The sequence below is a fragment of the Hemicordylus capensis genome, chromosome 2 (assembly GCF_027244095.1).
Source record: "Hemicordylus capensis ecotype Gifberg chromosome 2, rHemCap1.1.pri, whole genome shotgun sequence".
Classification (NCBI taxonomy): domain Eukaryota; kingdom Metazoa; phylum Chordata; class Lepidosauria; order Squamata; family Cordylidae; genus Hemicordylus; species Hemicordylus capensis.
The window spans coordinates 18,516,784-18,539,052 of NC_069658.1; the positions used below are offsets into that span (position 1 = coordinate 18,516,784).

The 22,269-nt window shown below is 43.9% G+C and overlaps 1 protein-coding gene across 8 annotated transcripts in view; it reads left to right on the top strand.

Moving 5' to 3' along the window:
- The window catches only part of RAB27B (RAB27B, member RAS oncogene family), a 179,420-nt gene extending 157,548 nt beyond the window's left edge, over positions 1-21,872 (top strand). For all 8 annotated transcript variants that reach the window (XM_053296797.1, XM_053296792.1, XM_053296796.1 and 5 more), the window contains 5 exons: positions 4,693-4,879; positions 8,483-8,568; positions 10,447-10,550; positions 11,793-11,916; positions 13,611-21,872. In XM_053296797.1, coding sequence (XP_053152772.1) covers positions 4,727-4,879; positions 8,483-8,568; positions 10,447-10,550; positions 11,793-11,916; positions 13,611-13,797 — 654 coding nt within the window. In that variant the 5' untranslated portion in view covers positions 4,693-4,726 and the 3' untranslated portion in view covers positions 13,798-21,872. The remainder of the gene's footprint in view (positions 1-4,692; positions 4,880-8,482; positions 8,569-10,446; positions 10,551-11,792; positions 11,917-13,610) is intronic.
- The last annotated feature ends 397 nt before the right edge of the window (positions 21,873-22,269 follow it).

Consider the following 22,269-nt stretch of genomic DNA (forward strand, 5'->3'; position numbering starts at 1 on the left):
CTGACATAAGGCAACTTTCTGCATTCTTATATAAAGATTCATCTAGTCCAGGATCCTGCTTCTAACAAAACCTCTGAGAAAGCCAACTGGCAAGGCATTAAAGCAGTGATTCTCCTCTCTTTGTTCTCACCAGTTGATACTCAAAAGCATGGAACTTGGAAGTTCCATTAGGTATCATGGTGATCAGTCACTGATAGACATCCTCCAAAAGGGCCTAGAAAAGTGCCATGCCTTCACCATAGGCTGCCCCCACTCCCTCCAGGTCTTGGAACATGCCCTCTGTTGGAATAGGAGCTTCACCATCTCTGGTAGCTTTTTTTTAAAAAAAAACTTGAGCTGCACATGCTTAACCAGGCTTTTAGTTAAAATTTAAATTGTTTAAAAGGGTTAATTTTTGTACTGTATTTTGACTTTTGTTAACTGTTTACAGGTGTGGGTTTTGATAGTATATACATGTGCAAAATAAATAAATGCTATCTAAACTAGCTGCCATCACGACATCTTATGGCAATGACTTCTGTGTGTGAATGATATGCTGTGTGAAGAAGTGCTTGTCAGTCCTGAGTCTTTTGCCAGTCAGGTTTCATTGGGTGACTCAAGCCAAAGTCAAAGTTAAGAGACACCCAGGCACTGATGGGCTGAGAATCATCAACTTCCCATCTTATTTGTTTTTTCTATGTAAACTGCTTTGAGCACTCTTGTTGAAAAGCAGTATATAAATATCCATAGTAGTAGTGCCAGTAGTTCTCATGCTTACAGCATGTATCTGAAGAGGCAAATGCTACAGTATGAAGGCCGTTGCTTCCATAATTGGAAAGCTGGGGTGTCCCAGCTTTCTGGTCGGGAGCAATGGCTTTCACGCTTACGACTCTTGCCTCTTCAGACAAATGCCATAAGTGTGATTATGCTTCTTGGCACAGCAGCGTCTGGATGGGACTTCCAGACGTGTTCTTAGGATGCTGTACATGGGTACAGCGTCCCTCTTTAAAAAATTGTCCGAACAAGGCTTCCATATTCTAGTATTGGGATAGGAGGAAAGATTCCTTCCACCCATTGTCTGTACCCTTGTTTAATGGATCGGACACGGGGAGGGTTAGGCTGGTAGCAGCACCCGGTCAGATGGTGTGACTTTAAAAAAAAAAAAAATCCTTCAAGGTCTTCCTGCATTTGGCAAACTGCTCTGTTATCAGCCCAAGAGTGTGTGTGTGCTCATGCAGATAAATGTATTTCAGAAGGCAAATGCTGAGAGAGGAAATGACCATGGGAAGCTCTTCCAGATGCAGGCTGTGATTGTGAGCCAAAGTAGATGGCTATCTCTTGCTAAGCAGCGGAATAAAACATCAGTTGAACCTAGCAGTCCAATATCTTTTGAGAACATATTGCATAAAAATCCTTCCGAGGTCTTTAAATTGTTCTTAAGTATTTTTAATCGGTTTTAAATGGCTCCGAACTGTGTTAATTTTGTTTTTATATTGTTTTAAGCAGTTTGTTTTAATTGGTGTTTGTTTTTGTCTTTTACTTGTTGGATGGGGTGGGATAAAAATGTAATTAATAAAATAATAATAATAATAATAATAATAATAATAATAATAATAGATGAAACAGTGGACCACCTCATCAGCTGTTGTAAAAAGGTCGCACAGACTGACTACAAACAAAGGCATGACAAGGTAGCAGGGATGTTACACTGGAACTTCTGCAAAAAATACAAGCTACCTGTAGCCAAAAATTGGTGGGACCATACAATTGAAAAAGTTGTAGAAAATGAAGATGTAGAAATATTATGGGACTGCCGACTACAAACAAACATCTACCACACAATACACCAGATATAACTGTAGTCAAGAAGAAAGAAAAACAAGTGAAAATAATCGACATAGCAATACCAGGGGATAGCAGAATAGAAGTAAAAGAAATAGAAAAAAATCACCAAATACAAAGATCTACAAATTGAAATTGAAAGGCTGTGACAGAAGAAGACCAAAATAATCCCAGTGGTAATTGGCGCCCTGGGTGCAGTTCCAAAACAACTTAAAGAGCACCTCAACACCACAGAAATCACCATCAGCCAATTACAAAAAGCAACTTTACTGGGAACAGCCTATATTTTGCGACGATATCTATAATAACCAAAAGTATCGATGATAAAATTCTGGCATCCCAGGTCCTTGGGAAGGACTCGATGTCTGGATAAAGCAAACCAGTCAATAAAACCTGTCTGACTGTGTAATCAAGTAATAATAAAAAAGAATGGAGAGTTCATTCTCCTGATGATTGCTTCCATGCCAGGAAAACAGACAGGATATCTAAAGAATGTGCATTAGGGTTGGCATATTCAGGGATATGATGAATAGTCCAAGGTGCAAGTGTCCACATAGTTGTAAGCTGTTTTGAACAAGCTGGGGCCAGCATAGTAGTTTCATTGAAATTTTGCAAGCAGTGTCTGCAAGGCCAGCTTTGGGTTTGAAGGGACCCTCTTGCCCAATCGAGACATGATGCTGTACCCATGTACAGATGCCTCTATGCTTGTACACATGTTTGTGTGAATGATTTTACCTGTGTTCATTTTAAAAGTGAACCTGCATAGAGGCCTTTCAAATGTGTGGTACAGATAGGAAGCTTATTTCTGTACCTGCGTTCAGTATAACATGTGAATGACAGTACCTGTGTACAGATTTGTACCTGTGTACACTATATACTCATATGAGTGTTGAACATAATGTGTGAATGGGCCTTCTGTGAAGTGCCTTCTGGTAGGTCACTCCCTACATGGGTGGCCCCTCTAAAGTTTGTGGGTCAGAAGCAGTGGACCTGTCTTGCGTTTCTGCTTCCCCCCGCCACCCCATTAACCATGTACACCACTCTGGGCTCCGTGGAAGAAGAGCGGGATAGAAATGTGTTTGGGTTTTTGTTTGTTGTTTTTTAAGATGGCAGCTATGAAGACAGCAATGGATATGGAGCTCTCATTACCTACTGGCTGCCATCTTGGTTTCTAGGAAGTCCCCAACACAGCATCATCCTTGGGGGGCATTGTGGGGAAACCAAGATGGTGGCTGCAGAGAGAACTCTGTAGAGAGTTCGCTTCTGCTGCTGTCTGAGTAAGACTCCCTTTTTAAAAGGGGTTAGGGAAGCTTCCTGGCACTGAAAAGGGCTCTAGGGGCCCAGGACAGGCACCAGCAGTGGGACTTGTTGGTATGCTAGAACGATCGAGCTATTTTATTTATTTATTTATTTATTTATTTAATACATTCGTATACCGCCCACTACCAAAGTCTCTAGACATAAAACAGCATAAGTCCCTACAGCATAAAACAAAGCAAGAATTTAACAGTTAAAACATAAAAGTCAGATTAAAATATCCATAAAAACACACCAACTAACTAAAAAGCTTGGCTGAAGAGAGATGTCTTTCGATGTTTCCTAAAAGCCAACAGGGATGGAGCAGCTCAGATCTCACCAGGAAGTGCGTTCCACAGTCCTAGGGCAACCACAGAGAAGGCTCTTCTTTGAGTCGCCACCAGAAGAGCTGGCGGCACCCACAGACGAACCTCCCCGAAGATCTTAATAGGCAGCAGGGTTCATAATGAATAAGGCATTCTCTTAAATAGAGCCATGATGCTGGCTCCCTCTTCACCATGGGTAGGACAGAGACTGGGAGCCAGCCATGGCATTACATGCTCCCTCCTCCCTTGGGAGAGAATGCTAAGGGACAAGACAGCTCAGAAACTGAACCACAGTTAAAAATAATCTGGGTTTATGCTTAAAAGTGACTTCAAAACGGAGGCACTCCAGCGCACCTGTGCACAGTTGAAATAGTCACAAGCCTCACAAGCCTGTGACATCATGGGCTTGTGACACTTTTTCAACAGCGCAGGCACCCTGGAGTGCCTGGCAGATCTCAAGAGCCGCTGGGCCGAACAGACAGGCCCAGCGGCCACTCCAGCCACCACCGCCACAGGAGGGGGGAATCCTGCTCGGCTCACCCACCCCCGGCCGCTATCCCTTGGCTGCACACATGGTGGCTAAAATTATAGGGGAAATTGGAGGTTCTGCATGGTGGGGGAGAAGCGGGGTGGTGGCAAGAGGCCCTCAAAAGCAGCTTTCCTTTTTTTTTTAATGGGGTGGGCCTCGTGACAGGGATGGTCCAGGTGCCAAAACTACCTAGGTGCACCACTGGGTGCCTTATATCAGTGGTGATGTATATATCTCTCAACCATGGCTTAAGGAGGAGCAAGGGCAGTAATCTTTTCAGGAAAGCTGCGAGGAAGAACATGTGAGTCTGTGGAGGGGACTGTTGATCTCCTAAGAGAGGATAAGAGAAAGAGATAGCACTGATCTGCACCAACTCTTAATGATGGGCTGTTATACATGTCAGGGAAACTTGAGCCCTGTTGGGGCATTATGTTGTATGAGTGTACAGATGTCTGTACACTCATACATGTATTTGTGTTGATATCTGTACCTGCATTCATTTAAAAAGTGAACCTGGCTACAGGACCCTCAAATGCATGGCATGGATAGGAAGTGTGCAGCTGTACCTTGTAATGTGTGAATAATTGTGCTTGTGTACAGATCTGTGCCTTTGTACACTTGTGTGAGTATGCAGTATAACGTGTGAATAGGACTTTGTAGTCCTGTGATGTTCTGTACCACTGTGTTCATAGAGGCCTCTTCTTTCTCCTTGCTCTGTAGGTACATCCAGGTCAGCACGTTCAAGGTCAGCACTATGACTGATGGGGACTATGACTACCTAATCAAACTCCTGGCCCTCGGGGATTCTGGGGTTGGGAAGACAACTTTTTTGTATAGATACACAGACAACAAGTTCAACCCAAAGTTCATCACCACAGTAGGAATCGACTTCCGGGAAAAACGTGTGGTGAGTGTGTCTGTCTGTGCGCTCTCTCCCTCATGGTTCTAGGAAAAGACCCCTTCGTACTGATAACCTTTCCAAAATGAAAATATTCCTAATATTTGAAAGGTATTGGTATACCCGTTGGGTTAAAGCATCCAGTCCTTCCTCACTTGATTTCCCCCCAGGCACCTTGATCATCTTTGCTGCTTCCATCTCAGTTCTGTACAACTTGTTCAGGTCTTTCATCTAGTCAAAGGCCACATTTGTTTGATGTTTTCATTTTAACAAACCTTTTGCGGGCTCTTAAGCTCCTGTTCCATTCTGTCAAGGTTGTGTGCAGTCTGAGATCTTTCACGGACCACAATATAATTCTAAATATCTGGTTACAATGTAAACATTATTTGTAATATCGAGTCAGGAAATTGGTCAATGATGTTTAATAACCAGATACAACACAAGGTGGCTTGCAACACAGAAATACCTGTAACATTTCATGCAGAACACTGCATAACAACAACATTTCAATAAATATACCCTAACAAATCAATGAATACAACATAGTGTAACAATCGGTATCAATAAGCAAAGCATCCTTAATTAAGCACAGAAACAATAGTAAAATTCCTAATAATATCAAATGAGCAGATTTCTTTCATGCAGCAGACCTATAGTCTCTGTTTGGTGTACAGCAACCCTACAGAAATCTTTCTGCCACTTGGTGCTTTGGGATCAGGGCTGAGGCACACTTGTAGGTCTTCCAAGAATTCTGTATTGCTCTAGGACTGTTCTTTGAAATGAGGTACTGTGGGACAGAGTGGAGCAACGTGATTCCGCCTCGCCTCCGCCCGCCTGTTATTTTAGCTGTAACTATCTCTTCTTTCCTGCGTCCTCATAATTTGCATTAGTAATCTGTCCCCAACACCAAGGCCACATGGTGTCTCATCCAGATAAAAATTATGCTTGGTGAATGTGTGGGCTTTGGTGTTCTGTGGGGTTTTTTTTTTTGTTTTGTTTTTAACAGGCATCAAGCACACATGAGAAACTGCTGCTCTAGGAAGTGTCTACGTGCCGTGTCATATGAGGATAGGATAGACTGTTTGAGGCTTTATAGTTTAGAGAAAAGATGACTAAGTTGGGGAGATGGATGAAGCTTATAAAATCATGCACAGTGTGGGAAAAGTGGCCAGAAAAAAAGGGTTATTTTCCTCTCGTGAAATACTAGGACCAGGGGGTCCTCTAATGAAACTGATTGTCTGAAGTTGGCTTCCTCCATTGAAACTAATAGATGTGGTGACAGCTAGGGATGTGCACAAGCTGTTCGTGCACTCCCTTGTGGGGCGGGATGGGGTGCTTTTAACAAATGGGTAAGCAGCTCCTTACCTGCTCATGGCTTGCCCTCCCACCGCATGTTTTAGAAACATCCTTCCAGCAGCCCCAATCCGCACCTGCATGCAAATGACCAGCGCACACTCCCACATACACACCGCTTGTCGAGCCGGCTCAAACGCCGGACTTCAAACTGGTTCAGCGTTCAGAAAGGAAGGGCTGGACTTCTTCGTGCGCATCCCTAGTGACAGCCAACAGCCTGGATGGCTTTAAGAGGGCTTTAGATAGATTCATGGAGGACAGGTCTATCAATGGCTACTAGTCTGAGGGCTATAGGCTGTCAAGGTCTGGCCCAAGGCCAGCAAAGTACACGGCTCGGCTGCTTGCTGTGGGTGAATGACAATTGTTGAAACTCAGCAATGAGTGGGAGTCAGAGGCTCCAATTTATGGAGCCAGTCGAAAGCCCCCAGGTGTCAGGATTTACGGCTTGTCAGCCTTCGATAACAGGCGCTTGCTCCTCCGCACCGCCTCCAGTTGTGACCTGCGTTTGAAACACCTGCGTTGCCGTGGCGTCGGTGGAGCTCCAATGCCTAAATCATCCCCCGATTGGTCGCTGACATTTTCTGCTGGTTCAGGCTGTTGAGTCTGTTCTGAACCGTCAGCTAATTCCACTGCAGTCGGGCTCTGCCCTTCAGACATTCCAGACTCGGCTGAAATGCCGACAGCTTCCCTTTCTTCCTCGCTGTCAGAGCTAGGGGACATGACATAGGCCACCTCTAGCCTCAGAGCAGAGGCAAGATGCCTGAAAATACCAGTTGCAAGGGAGTAACAGCAGGAGAGAGGGCATGCCCTCAGCTCTTGCCTGTGGGCTTCCCAGAGGCATCTGGTGGGCAACTGTGTGAAACAGGATGCTGGACTAGAGGGGCCTTGAGCCCAATCCAGCAGGGCTGTTCCTATGTCCTTATATTAACTGATTGTCAGGAGTTTTAGGACAGATGGAAGCAAGTACATTTTAACTTGGTGCATATCCAGTCTATGGAATTCACTGCTACAAGATGTGGTAATGGCTTCTAGCTTAGATGACTTTGAAAGGGGATTGGACAGATTCATAGTGGAGAGGCCTATCATTGGCTATATGTCACGATGGCTAGGTGGACCACTCATTCCTCTCATACCAATTACAGAGGAGCAACCGTGGGACACGTTAGTCGCTGTAGGTGCTTCCCTGTGGGGAGAGTAGGGTACTTTCTGTCACCAGATTTCTCTATGTGCATATAAATGGAAGGAGACGAATAGATGGAATGGGATGTCCTGAAGCATCCCTTGGCTGAAAATGTTGTCATCACTATCTGAGCCTCTCCTCATAAACCTTGTGGTGGACACACATGCATTATCTTTCTCTCTCCCACCCCCACCGCCACCACCATGCTCTCCCCTCTACATCCTTTGTCACTTTCTCCCTGTTTTCAGGCCCCACGGGTGAACTGTTTCTTCTCCTTAGATGCATGTTGTACTCCTGTCTACAACTCCCAAGCTAACCAAATCACCCCTTGAGTCCTTAACCATTTTTTCCCCATACAGGGTAGCATGCTAAAAATTTTTAGGTGTGCATCCAGGAGTAAATGGTCTGTGTCTGAACTCTTTCGAAACACACTCCAAAGATGACACATTCCCAGTTCATGATTTACTAGATGTCTTACACATCCCCAAACCTCGGAAAAACAAGACTAGTTCTAAGATGGCTCCTGACTCAGTAATATACATGAGATGTCCCCATTTTATCATAAACCTGTGAAGGAGGTTAGGCTGAGGAGTGGGGAGAGAGTGTTTTAATAGTTTTAATGTGTTAATGTGTTAAATAATTTTAATGTGTTAATCTTTTTATTGGTTTTTATTGTCTTGTAAACTGCCCAGAGAACTCACGTTTTGGGCGGTATAAAAATGTGATAGATAAATAAATAAATAATGGTCAAAGAACACCACGTAAGAATCGTGGCCAAGTGGGGTTTCAGCCTAGGTCTCTTCAGTCAAATCTATCCACAACACCATACCATCCTGGCTGTTTCTGAGGAGTCCTACTGAAATAAATGTACGTGTGGTTGTCGCTGGCATCTGCTGGCTAACACCCTTGATGTTCCAGGTGATTAAATGACGAACATAAACCACTTCTGCTGCATTTGTGGTTTTGCCAATTCAGTCAAGTGGTATTGGCCTTAAGTGAATGAAGTTGTATCAAGTCAGTGAGTAGATGGCTACTACTTTGTCTACACAAATGCCTAATCATCCTTTGGTGTGTTTCAGGTGTACAATAGCAGAGGGTCCAATGGATCTCCTGGGAAAGCCTTTAAGGTTCATCTGCAATTGTGGGACACAGCTGGGCAAGAAAGGTAATGCACAAGCTTAACATTTCTGATGCAGAGATAACTGGGACAAAGGATTTTCAATTAGATACCATCAAGCCATTTCAAGTTAGGCAAGTCAACAAGATAATGCTTTTCCTGATTTTTGTTTTGTTACCTCCTCCTTGAGGTATTTAGGGGGAAAGCCCCTCTGCTCTAATTCTTGACTAGAACAAAAGCCCAACGTTTACCCTTTTGGTTCCCGGTTCAGATGGTTGTCCTGGGGTTAAGCCTTTGGGAAGGGCAGAGATGGCCTCAGGTCGTTTCATCTTCCTGGAGCTTTGTTACCGCCCACAGCCTAGCCTCTCTCTGCAAGTCCCAGGCTCTCTCCAATCTGCCAGCCTCATCATCGGCCTCTGCCACTTTATCCAGGGCAATCCCCTGCCCCTTCCAGTCCATGCCCCTCCCTTCCCCGTTACCCACATCTTTTTTATTTGTCATAAAGGCTATAGCCATTCCTCCTTTCCCACCCCACCGTGTCCTGTGCTCCCTTGCCCAGTTTTCCCTCTCGCGGATCCTGCTTCTGTCCCTCCAATCCTGCCCCCCCCCGGGCCGGCCTAGGCAGTGCTGGTCTCCTGATGTCGTTGACACCCCCATGTCATCTGACGGTGATGATGACACTGTTCCGTGACCTCCCTGAGACTTGCCTGCTGCTGCCAGATCCACCGTAGCTGCTTTGGGTGGTGCCCCTGCTGCTGGGTCTGCCCCGGAGCTTCTCCTCTCCAGCTGTGCCCCGACCCCCACAGGTAACATGGTCTTTGGTGAGGGAGTTGTACTGCACAATCAATAAATTTGTTTAGATGATGAGAATGGGAAAACAAAGAATTTGTATGCTCCAGTTGCTTAATTGGACTGGTGCATCCATTACATGCCGAACTTCCCACCTCATGAGTATCATGAGCAGAACTAATTCTATGACTATTTGGGTTTATTTTGCTAAAAAAACAACACACCGGTGTCACAGTGGGGAGATAAGCAGGGAATTGTGTCTGCTTATCAAAATTCTCACTCCTGGATGGACCTTTCCTTCCCCAACTACTTATGTTTGGTTCTCAGGTGAATACTGCCCACATGCTTCCTATTTTAACTGCAACGTGTACTGAGTTAGGCACATTGTCCTATGATTTTAATGGGAGTTTCACCCTGAAAAAAGTCGCCCAGTTAAAGAACTAAAGGATGAGGACTGTGTATGCCCGAGTACCGAAGGATAAAAGTGAGCAAAATAATTACCAGGGCTGAGTGTGTGCTACAGTTCTATGGAAGTGCAGGATATAGTTGCAACATTTCCTGCAATTCTCAGCTTGCATTTAAAACAACAACACCAAAACCCAAGTTTCTAGTCCTTATGACAAGCAAGACATGAAGATGTGTGGGCAATGCCTGCTGAAATCCCAGAAGCTGGGGGTGGGGGCTGAACACAACATCCAGTGGCTGAGGCTAATATTTTTCTACAAAATAGTAGAAAACATACAGTTATGCAATGCAGAACACATGCAACATTTCCTCTGAACTTGCATGATTTACGACTGTTGCAATATTTTGGTGTTTGTGTGTAGAATGTCTGTTTCTACCACCTTGTCTCTAACTGAGCAGATAAACATGAGCAAATCTGTTACTACTGGGTATGCATCCTCGGCTTCAAGAGGATGTGTTGGCTCTTCTGCTTTTACAGAAACATTTAGATAATGCTGAAGCTAGGCATATATTGTCAGCACCTGCAAAAAGAGATATTGTCAAACCTTTCCCTCGCGCTATCTTTTGATTCAGCACCATTAAACAATGCAGCCGCAACACTGACCTGCTGAATTTTCTTCTTCGTCTAGGTCAGGCTGTATGTTGATCCTTTCACTCTTTTTCTCTTGGCAGATTCAGAAGTCTCACGACAGCGTTTTTCAGAGATGCCATGGGCTTCTTGTTAATGTTTGATCTCACCAGTCAACAGAGCTTCTTAAATGTCAGAAACTGGATGAGTAAGTGGGGGGAACCAGCTGCCTCTCTCGGCTTCGAGTGTTTTGCGATTAGAATGCATTGTGTCTGTCATACTTCATACAGCAGTAGCCCTTGCACAGTAGAGACTCCACCATTTACACTCTGAGCGGGGTGGAAACTGGGGCAGATTTAAAATGACCCTCCCAATCTCCTTACTTCAGGGGGCTCCCAAACCTGGGCCCCCCAATTTATTTATCTATTTTTTTGGTTACATTTTTATACCTCCTTTCATTAAAACAATTTCAAGGCAGTTTACAAAACATTTAAGACAACATAAAATTATAAAACAGTTACACAATAAAAATATTAAATTGGAATATAAAAATACAAATCTAATTAAAAGTTTTTAAAAAACATACAAAATGGCCACACGATGTTGGACTACAGCCCCCCTCTTCCCTAGCCACAATGGCCCTCCTCATTTCCTTTATGGATGTGCAAAACGTTTCGACTTGAAATATGCCATTTCGAGTGTTTTGAGCTCAAAATAAAACACCCTTTAAATAAGTGCACTAGGCAAACCCAGCTCTGCTCTGACTCTAAAACTGGAAGGAGGAAGAGAGGACAGAGTGAGGTGTTCATATTAGTCCAGGAGTGGCTCATCCTAATGAGCCAGGGGGGTGCCAAAGGACGCAGAGCTGCCTCTCCTTCCTGGCAGCTCCATTTTGCACAGACTGGGAACCTAACCCCTCCCCCTCGCAATCCCCATAGATCAAATGCCCTGTTTTTTTGCAGATTTGCTATCCGTGCCTCCTCCCATAGAATGGAACCCCTGCGAATAACAGGGTTCTCCTGCATTTTTAATTCATTTCTTGGAATGTACAGTGCCCCCAGAGAACAAAACATCCCAATTATTCCATTACTTTTTGTGCATTACGCTTATCCTGATGTGACTGTAAGTTATGTGGAGCCAGCTCCTGATTTCATAGGGTCTTTGGCCAACTGTCCTCTGTGACCCTGCAAAGGTCTATGGTGGGGCTTACTTTGGCAGATGGGATGGGGAAGAAGAAGTGATGATGGAGAGAGGTGCTCTACCACCACTCTATGAAGACTATGGGCACAGAGGTGGTCTTGGCGATCAGCAGTGGGTCCTTTTGAAACCCCTTGGCAACTGCCCAATGGTGCCAGCCTTGAAGTCATGAATTCGCCTATAGTGTTCTCTATTCATCGGTTTCCAAAAAGCATTTTCAGCATCCTTCATGAAGGTTCTTCATTTTCTTTAGGTCAATTACAAGCAAATGCATACTGTGAGAACCCAGATATAGTATTAATTGGAAATAAAGCTGACCTGTCAGATCAGAGGGAAGTCAATGAGAGACAAGCAAAAGATCTTGCAGACAAATATGGGTAAGTAAGTGTGTTGTTAATTAAAGTTCAAAGAAATCTGTGTGACAACCTCAATCATGCCATTACTGGGGCAAGAACATGATCCAACAGAAGCCAAGTACTTTGACTTCCTGCTGACTTCAACGGGGAAGCATATGGCCTAATTCCCCCACTGTTTCCAATGGGTCTTTAAAATCATGCTCTGACATTTGATGTACATCTCTTCTGGAATGTGCAATGTTGCCCACATGTGTATAATCAGCAGTGCTTCAGTTGATTAAAATTAGCATTGCAAGAGGTATTTTGCCTTAAAGGTCTTGTCTTTTCTGCACAGTGTGGTGGGGCTGATTTATTGGCTCCTCCTAGAACAAGAGTCTGCTATGCTAGGCTTGGGTTCCATTTTGACTTATGTTGGAGAGAGTCACATTAGACTTGACTTGCTTCAGAGTCCAGGTGTCCAGAGCATGGTCTTAAAAGCTAGTTTGATCCAGTTTGATTGTTGCAGAAGTCAAGCTGCTATGTCCCTTTAAGCTGTCTGGATGGCAGAGCATCCGGGAACCATGTCCCTCCCTGAAATTGTAGCAACAAGCTACAGGTTATATTGAACTCATTAGCCCTATTCTGACAGTAGGCTAGTTCACATGCATTAAATCTAGGTAGGAGTGCCCAGCCAGGATAGGAGAGCCAGGCACACTTCTTGATGGCAGTCATGTGAACTCCAGAATCAATGTTGGAGGAGGGCAGAGTGATCTTGTGGGAGACAGGAGCTGGGGCAGATGGGCATGCCCTACTCGGATTCTGTCCCCAGCATTTTACCAAGGACGGATGGAAAACCATCTAACCCAGCTCCCACGCAATCACTCCCCCCTCCTCCTATTTTGCTCTTGGAGTGCACCTGGCTCCCCTACCTTGACTGGGCACTCCTCCTACCCAGATTTAGATCACACGAATTAATCCAGGATGTTGTATATGTTGTATCTGCATTCAGATGTCTATACACCCACCCATACATGTGTTTATGTGAATGTGTGAATGACTGTACCTGCATTCATTTTTAAGAAGTGCTCCTGGGTACAGTTACACAATTAAGATATTACATTGGAATATAAAATATCTATTCAACTTCCTCTGTGTACCAGCACACCTAACACATATTGTATGAGTGGGGAACATAATGGGGGGAGAGAGAGAGAACGGCAGCCAGGAGGGAGGGGTGGGATTTGGGATTGTGATCATGGCCAGGGCAAAGGGTTAAACCACCTGTCCCCCCTACACGGTGGTCCTGGTATTGATTCCCCCGTACAAACAAAACCAATACAGGCAGGGCCAGCTAGGTGTTTAATGTAATATGGAGTTTGACCCTAAGTGTTATAAATAAATGTTCCCCTTTTGTATGTCATGCCTGACAAGAGAACCAGCAGAGGTGCTAGCTGGCTGCAGTGGAGGGAGAGGTGAGATAGAAAGCCCCCCTCCATTGGCTTAGCTGGGCCAACTTCCATTTGGCTTCTCTCCTCCTAAGAATGTCTCCTGGTGTTTCATTCATTATAAAAGAGTTCATATTTGCTCATTATCCTCTTCCCTCACTGTCCCTTTTCCCTGTTGTATCAGGTCTCTTGAGCTGTAAGCCCTTGTTTTAAATTATAAGCCACTTGGAAAAGGTGGTGTATACAAACGTAGTACAAAGTACATTAAGACTTAATATTTTCCTCCATTAGCATCCCATACTTTGAAACGAGCGCAGCTACTGGCCAAAATGTGGACAAGGCAGTGGAGACACTCTTGGACTTGATAATGAAGCGCATGGAGCAATGTGTGGACAAGACTCAAGTATCTGAGACTGCCAACGGGGGAAATTCGGGGAAGCTGGATTCAGCAAAATCAGAGAAGAAATGTGCTTGTTGATTTGTCCCTGTGACTGAAGAGAGTGTGTGAGAAAATGTCCAATCAGCAAATGGCAGACCAATCGCTAAATTCGACTCTGGAAGCTCTTCTGGGCCAAGTGCGGCTGCTGCTGTTATCTTAAAGCAAGCCTGACTTCAGATGTTGAGAGATTCATGACTCTGTATTTGCACAGAATGCTCCCAGTTACAATGCCATCTTCACTGAAAATCTAAAGGCTCTCATTTTCTCAATTACAATTAGGCTACTAGAGGAAAGATTTATATTTGGGAGAAGATTGTTGAAAAGTTAGGAGATGACTCTACAATAAGCCAAGGGGACACCCTTGTAGGCCTGTGCCATCTCTTCTGATCCAGTTGCCTTCTATTACAATGTACATTATGCATTTGCTAAGGTCAGTTCATAAAAAGCAAACAGATATTGAGTCTGGCTTGTTCTAAATGTATTTTTTTAATGCAAAGTTAACATTGCTGTTGCATTCCATTGAACGAATTCTTGATGAGCTTAGAGCATGAAGAAAATAGTGGGATCTTCTTCCAAAATAAAATCAGGGAATTGTGTGATCTTACTATGAGATAATCAAGGTAAGATTGGTGGGATCTGGACTAGAGGAAGAAAGAGGTGGCCAGAAATTCCAGGACTACATTGGAAGGTAGCAGGCATATCATAGGGCAAATAATTTTGGCTCTAAACTAAAAGGTTACTTGCCCTTCAGAACACAGGCCAGAAGGTGGGCTATCTTTCCCCCAAGAGTAAACCTCTCAAAGAACTCCAAAAGGTTGGTGAGGCAAGATTTACCTTTGTAGAAGCCATGCTGGTTCTCCTTCAGCAAGGCCTGTTCTTCTATATGCTTAACAATTTTATCTTTGAGTATGCTTTCCATCAGTTTGCCCGGCCCAGATGTTAACCTAACTGGCCTGTGATTTCCCGGATCCCCCGGGTCCCTTTTTGAAAATTGGTGTTACACTGGCTACTTTCCAGTCCTCTGGTACAGAGCCTGACTGTGGGGATAAGTTACATATTTTTGCAAGGAGGTCAGCAAGTTCACATTTGAGTTCTTTAAGGACTCTTGGATGGATGCCGTCTGGCCCTGGCAATCTGTTAATTTTTTATTTTTCCATACAGTTTCGAACGTCATCTCTCATCTCCTCTCTCTGACTCTTCTTTAGCCTCTGTCCCTGAGAAGCCCAGTTCAGGCACAGGTATGTGCTCAGTATCCTCTGCTGTTAAGACAGGTGCAAATAACTCGTTTAGCTTCTCTGCAATCTTCATATCCTCCTTAACAATCCCTTTCACTCCCTCATCATCCAATGGACCAACTGCCTTCCTGGCAAGTTTCCTACTTCTGATGTATTTAAAAAAGCTTTTTTTATTCCCCTTGATGCTTTTAGCTAAATGTTCCTCAAACTTTTTCTCCTCCCTTATTGTCTCCTTGCATTTCTTTTGCCAGAGTTCATGTTCCTTTCTGTTCTCTTCATTTGGGTAGGCCTTCCAATTTCTGAAGGAATTTTTGTTACCCTTTATAGCTCCCTTGACTTTACTAATGCTGGCATCCCTCTCGAGTTGGTGGTACCTGTCCTCCTTTTTGGTATACCTTCTAAGAGGGCTTCTATTATTGTGGTTTTAAATAAACTCCATGCATTCTGGGGTGAAGTGACACTCTTTATTTTCCCTTTTGGTTTTCTTTTCACCAAACTCCTCATTTTAGAGAAGTTTCCTCTTCTGAAGTTCAAAGTGTCTGTGTTAGACTTCCTTGGTGATTCTCTCCTGAAATATATGATGAATTTGATCACACTATGATCCCTGCTCCTTAAAGGTTCCACAACACTGCCATCTCACACCAAGTCCTGGGCACCACTGAGGATTAAGTCCAAGATCGCTTTCTCTCTGGTTGGTTCCATGACCAACTCTTCTAGGGTATAGTCATTCATCGTATAGAAATTCAGCCTCTTTGTCATGACTTGAATGTGAATTCACGCAGTCCATGTGTGGGTAATTGAAGTCACCCATTATTACAGCTCTGTCTCTCTTTGATGCCTCCCTGATTTCTTTCTGCAATTCCCAATCACTGTCAGCATTTTGATCAGGAGGGTGATAGCATGTTGCTAGTCACACATTTCTTTTCAGGCCTTGTATTGTTACCCACAGACTTTATGTGGAGGACTCTGTTCATTTTAGATTTTCTAATTTGTTAGATTACAACCCTTCTTTAACATACAGTGCTACTCCACCCGCAATTCGCCCGTCCCTGTCCTTTCTATAGAGGAATCCAGTTCACATAGTATTCCTGGACTTTCAAAAAGCTTTTGACAAAGTTTCTCATCAAAGATGCTTGAGAAAACTTAGCAGGCATGTGATAAGGCGACAGGTTCATGTGTGAATTGATAACTGGTTGAAGGACAGGAAACAGAGCATAGGTTTAAATGGAGAGCTCTAAATAGAGGGAAGTAAGAAGTGGGATCTATTCTTGAACCAGTGCTTTTTAAATTTATTCATAAATAATCTAGAAGTTGGAGTAAGCAGCAAGGTGGCCAAATTCGCAGATGACACCCAACTGTTTCGTGTACTGAAATGCAAAACAGATTCCAAGGAGCTCCAAAAGGATCTCTCCAGATTAGCAACAAAATTGCAAATGCGGTTGAATGTTAGCAACTGTAAAGTGATGCATACTGGGGCAAAAAAAACCCCTCAACTTTGCATATACACTGATGGGTTCTGAGCTGTCAGTGACTGAACAGGAGATAAATCTTGGGGTGGTGGTGGACAGCTCATTGAAAGTGTTGACTCAATGTGCAGCAGCTGTGAAAAAGGCCAATTCCATGCTAGGAATGATTTGGAAGGGGGTTGAAAATAAAACTGCTAATATTATAATGCCATTATTTAAAAAAACTATGGTGCAGCCACATTTGGAGTACTGCGTACAGTTCTGGTCACCATACCTTAAGAAGGACATTGTAGAACTGGAAAAGGTGTTAAGAGGGCAGCCAAGGTAATCAGGGGCCTAGAGCACCTTCCTTACAAGTAAGGCTACAATACCTGGAGCTTTTTAGTTTAGTAAAAAGACGACTAAGGGGAGACATAATAGAGAGCTATAAAATTATGCATGGTGTGGAGAGAGAAAGTTTTCTCCCTGTCACACATCACTAGTACCAGCGGTCCTCCCATGAAACTGATTACCAAGAAATTTAGGACTGACAAAAGGAAGTACTTTTTCACACAATGTACAATCAACTTGTGGAATTCTCTGCCACAATATGTGGTGACAGCCACCAACCTGGGTGGCTTTAAACAGGGTTTAGAGAAATTCATGGAAGACAAGTCTGTCAATGGCTGTGAGTCTGAGGGCTATAGGCCACTTCCAGCCTAAAAGGCAAGATGCCTCTAAATACCAGTTGCAGGGGAGCAACAGCAGGAGAGAGGGCATGCCCTCAGCTCCTGCCTGTGGGCTTCCCAGAGGCATCTGGTGGGTCACTGTGTGAAACAGGATGCTGGACTAGATAGGCCTTGGGCTTGATCCAGCAGAACTGTTCTTATGTTCTAGTACACACAAGGGATTGATAAATATTTTCTCAGGTGGCTTGAGAATTGTGATGGGTTTTGTGGACTTCCTTTTCTTTAGGGAGAAAATGCAGGGCATTCACTGAGATTTTTTAACATAATCATCTTGTGGTGATATTTACAAGTGAATCGCTTCATAAATGTGCTGTGCTGGTTTGGCAAATGGGACACCAAAAGCAAAACCTTGATTTTAAACTGAAATATATATGGCTGGTGCCTTGAAACATTAAAAAAAGGGGAGCAGATGCCGAAGCGCCAGGGGAGGATTCTGTTTGTGCAGCTGCCAATTAGAGGTGTGAATACCTTACATCCAAATGTGACCAATCTACTAAAATGTGTCTTCTGCAATAAAAGCAGCCACGCCCCCCTTCTCGCCACCATTTCTACATGATGACACTAAAAAGGGTCCTTTGGCAAGGCCACAGGGCAATATGGCTGGCTACAGTGGGCAGTTGCTCCATCAGTGAGGGCAGCCCAGGAAAGATATTGAAAGAAATGGTACAAAAGCACCATGTCATCCTTATTGCCACCGTTGTCTTGACTAGGCTGGCCCAGGGCTTATTCTGGATTAATGCAGACTATAAATGCACGGTCTTGTGTATGCTCAGGAAGGCCATGCTGTCCCTCTGTAACACGGCTATGGAGGCTGACAACACTTTTGGAGAGTTGCAATGAGATTAAAAAAACCAACAACATTGGCACGTGACATGGCTTTCATAAATTTCCTGGGTGGTGTGTGTGTGCTTTCTCTCTCGACCTCCCCAATGTTGTCCCTTGCTCCCGAAAGGGGTCTAACGATGCCCTCTTAACCAGGAGCCTCTGTCCCCCACTCATGAAGCCATGCCTGCAGGACAACATGAGCCGGTGCTTGTCTGTGGTAAAAGGCTGTGCTGAAAATCTCCACAAGGAGGCGAGAAACGTGTGCTGGCAAAGTGGTAGCTGCTGGGATGTTGTGAGCAGGAGACTGTGGGAGCACAAGTGGTTTGACCTGCGGTCGGACGGGATGTTTCTTGTGATTTCACAAAACCTTCTGATTTTTTGCAAGTTCTGCTCTGGAATGGGGCATTGCCTCTGAGAGAGCCAGCTAGTCCCATTCAGAACATCCATTCCTCACCCAGGGTGTGGGCTGGTGATGGTTCTGTTAGAGCATCCTGCTCCCAAGGGTGAATCAGCGTGCCTTCCCTTAGGATCCCTCTATCTCTTAGGAAAGCCCGTGTTCCACACCTAAAGAGGTTCAGGCTTCACTGAGTGTAAAATCCCTATAAATGGAAACATTTGCTCCAGAGGGAGCCTGTGTGTTCTTAATGTTTACAAACTCTTGAGTCTTGTTAATAAGCTGCTATTTTTTTTTTTAAGGCAACATCTTTTTCTCTGCCAAAGGTTGCCTCTTGGCTGCCAGAGTTGGTTTCCTCAGTGCAACAGAAGCCACTTGTATTTTAATATAGTTCTGCCTGATAGGAAAGGAGGAAGAGACTGTTCACTTGGATTCAGAAAGTGTGTGTTTGGGGTTTTTTTTAATGGTACGGCTTGATTTTGTGTGTTCAGTTTCCTTTTAAGAGAATAGGGGCTTCTTGATCCTTTTGGTGGGCTCTGTTGTCTCCTGTATGGTTCTGAGTTATAAGATTTCCTATCCAAAACCTACTGCCAAAGGGATCTTCCACTGGCTTTCTTCTCAAAGAGAAGTCGCCTGTTGTGGACACCTTCTCACAACCCCCAACACATCTGTGCTCCTTTTTCTTGAATACCAGTAGGTCCACAATCTTCACATGCACAGAGTACTTCCTGGTATTGAACAGGATGGAGTAGCCAGCTGCTGATGGGGCTCAGTTTGTCTACACTGGAGCCATAGGATTGAGATGATTTGCAAATAACATTGTATTTCCAGATTGTGCACACCTCTTAGCATGCACGAGTGAGCACAGTGTTGATCCATTATAATTATCAGCCATCTTGAAACCAATTTAAACTGACTACATACAAGCTCTATGCTAATGCACTACAGAGCACTGAAATTCACTGACTCGCAACATGAGGTTGTTGTGATCACCACATGAGGTTTGCAGTGGTGTTTGTCTTGATTCATTTAATATCTTGTCTCCCTCCCTATCTCATCAGAACCAAAAATGAAGGGGAACGAGGATGACCTCAAGTGTCCTCTGTGTAAGAGAGATCTTGCCATCGCAAATTTGTCCAATCATTGCTGGGGTAATCGAAAAGCAGCCTTGAGAATAAAAGGCGCTTTTGCAATGTCAAGCTTTTGTTCTGATCTGTATAAAGTTGTGGTTACTACAGAGTCCTATGAAATATGTGGTGAATATTTGCAGCAAAATGTAGCTTGTGTATGTGTGTGAGAGAGAAGCATATTCCATCACATTGGTTCACCCAGATGAGTTGATGTATCTCAGCAAAACTGCCTAGAGATGTATATATCGGGAGTATAAAAATATGATGGATGAATGAATGAATAAATAAATAAACAAATAAATAATTTCCCTGGGGCTTTGCAAATCAGTTTGTGAAACCATCTTACAAGATTTTGGACATGCTTTTACCAAAGGGCACTAGTCGTATAGATTGGGTACGGAAGCAGGTGATTGCTTTATGGAAAGGGGTGAATGTTATTTGCCTTTGCTTTTTGCAGGCAAAATAATCATCGTAGGTTGTTCATTTCAGCAAGGAAGGGGAACACTATGGCACAGTGACTTCAAAGAACAAAGCTATACTGTATTTTTGAAATGTGAATGGAGAGGATAGCCTTTTGCTGCTGTTGCCAACTTCTTCTTTAAAATAACTATATGCAATGAGATTGGCTTTCTCTTGAGAACATTCTTGAGCCAGATTTTGGGATGCGGTTGGAGGCAAAACAAGCTTACAATTTTTGATGGTTCACTTCCCCTCTTGCTTCTCTCACAGAGGAATCTTCCCCTCCAAACAGGGGCGTAACAAGGTTGGAGTGGGTCCAGACAAGATTTTAAAATCCCCCCCGCCCGAAGCTCAGCTCATGAAGTAAAAAAATCTTAAATGAGGCTGAATAGTGGTAACAAAAAGCATAGTGTGCGGCTGGGGGAGTCAGTCATGTGTCATGCCTTTGGGGGCCCCTCCAAAGCAGTGGGCCCCCAGACAACTGTCTCCCCTTGCCCTATTATAGTTACGCCCCTGCCTCCAAAGGTCCCCTGGGTAGTGGTGTTTCCAGGCGCATTCTGGTGAATAGAAATGGGAGGACTGTGGCTGCTATCAATAAGCCCCCTCTTATACCTTGCATCCCACTCTTCAGGCTTTCCAAAATGCACCGCCAACTTCACCATCTCCAAATGGGGCCCCAGGAATATTCAGACTAATTGTTTAGCTTGGGTTTTTCCCCTTTAATTGCCTCCCCAGTGAGCGAGTCGTAGTTTGGTTAAATTATACAGAGTGAACATGGAAAGAGAACCCAGGGCACTTTTTCATGGCTTCAGTACAATTCCACCACATTGGAGATTCTGCATGTGCAGACCAACTGCAGAAGCTTCTACAGCTTCACTCTTAGAGCATGAGACCTGAGCAGCAGTCTCCCTCTCTTCCTGGGTAAAGATGTTTTCCTGCCTTTTGACTGGTGTCAGTATTTTGTTAGGTGTTTCTGCCCTCCTCTGAGATCGTTTGAACTGAGCGGTGTGTGTAGTTGTTACAAAAGTGGAATAAGAAAAGGCTGGAATTATCCTAGGGAGAAGAGAGTTATAACTGGGACTGTGGGAGATGTGAGGAGTCTTATTTCAGTGGGGTCAGTATTGTACCTAGAGATTTTCATACAAATAAAGCAGGAGGTGTGTGTCTGTAGGACTCGGCAAGGACCCACACACAGAGACAGATCGGCTTTTCCCGTTTTGTTTAATGAATGGGATAAGACCAGGCTATACGAGTGTTTTTCTTTCAAAGCAGTACAGATATTCTTGCACTGTATTTTCTTGTTCAGGGTACAGCAAGTGGCAACCTCTTAGGGTTCATGCTTAATTTCATGCTATGATTCAACTTAAAACAGATCCTTTATGAACTGCAACTCTCCTATGATTCCCTCCGCAATCAGGCTTTCATTGTACATACTATAATTCAAGGTACCTAATGTATCTTGCCCAAATATATTTATTGAGATTATCCTTTTAGAGCTTTCTATCCCTTTTGTTTTTCTGATTTAACACTAACGACCCCTCCTAGTTGATCAATTGCTTTCCCCCTCTGTTAGTATGTGCCTTCTGTTCAATTACCCTGAGCATGTTTTATGTTAATGCAGCAAATCTGTACATGTTGGAGATTTTACACTCTTGAACGTGGAAGTTTCTATTCTATGTCTCTTGATAGACTGTGATGCCAGCTTAACAATGTCATTAATTTGTTGTACCAAAGTACCTGTGGCTTTAAAACTATATATAATTGTCAAATTTTATTCACTGGTGTCTGGGTTTGTATAATATGGTCAAGGAATGTAATCCTGTGATTTCATTTCTGCACTGTTCTTTTGAAAATTAGAGAATACATTTTTAATCAGTCGTGGACTAGTGTCTTTTGTTGGACAGCAAAATCAATAAATGGTGAGTATTTAGTTTAAATGGTTTAGGACAGGGATTCTCAACGTTGGGTCCCCAGATGTTATTGGACTTAAGGAACATAAGAACAGCCCTGCTGGATCAGGCCCTGCTGGATCAGGCTCATCTAGTCCAGCATCCTGTTTCACACAGTGGCCCACCACATGCCACTGGAAGCCACAGACAGGAGTTGGGGGCGTGCCCTCTCACCTGCCATTACTCTCCTGCAACTGCGACTTCAACTCCCATAATCTCTAGCCCCAGTGGCCTTTGGTTGAGGATTATGGGAGTTGAAGTCCAATAACATCTGGGGACCCAACGTTGAGAATCCTTGGTTTAGGAGTTTCCTAGCCTAGATATG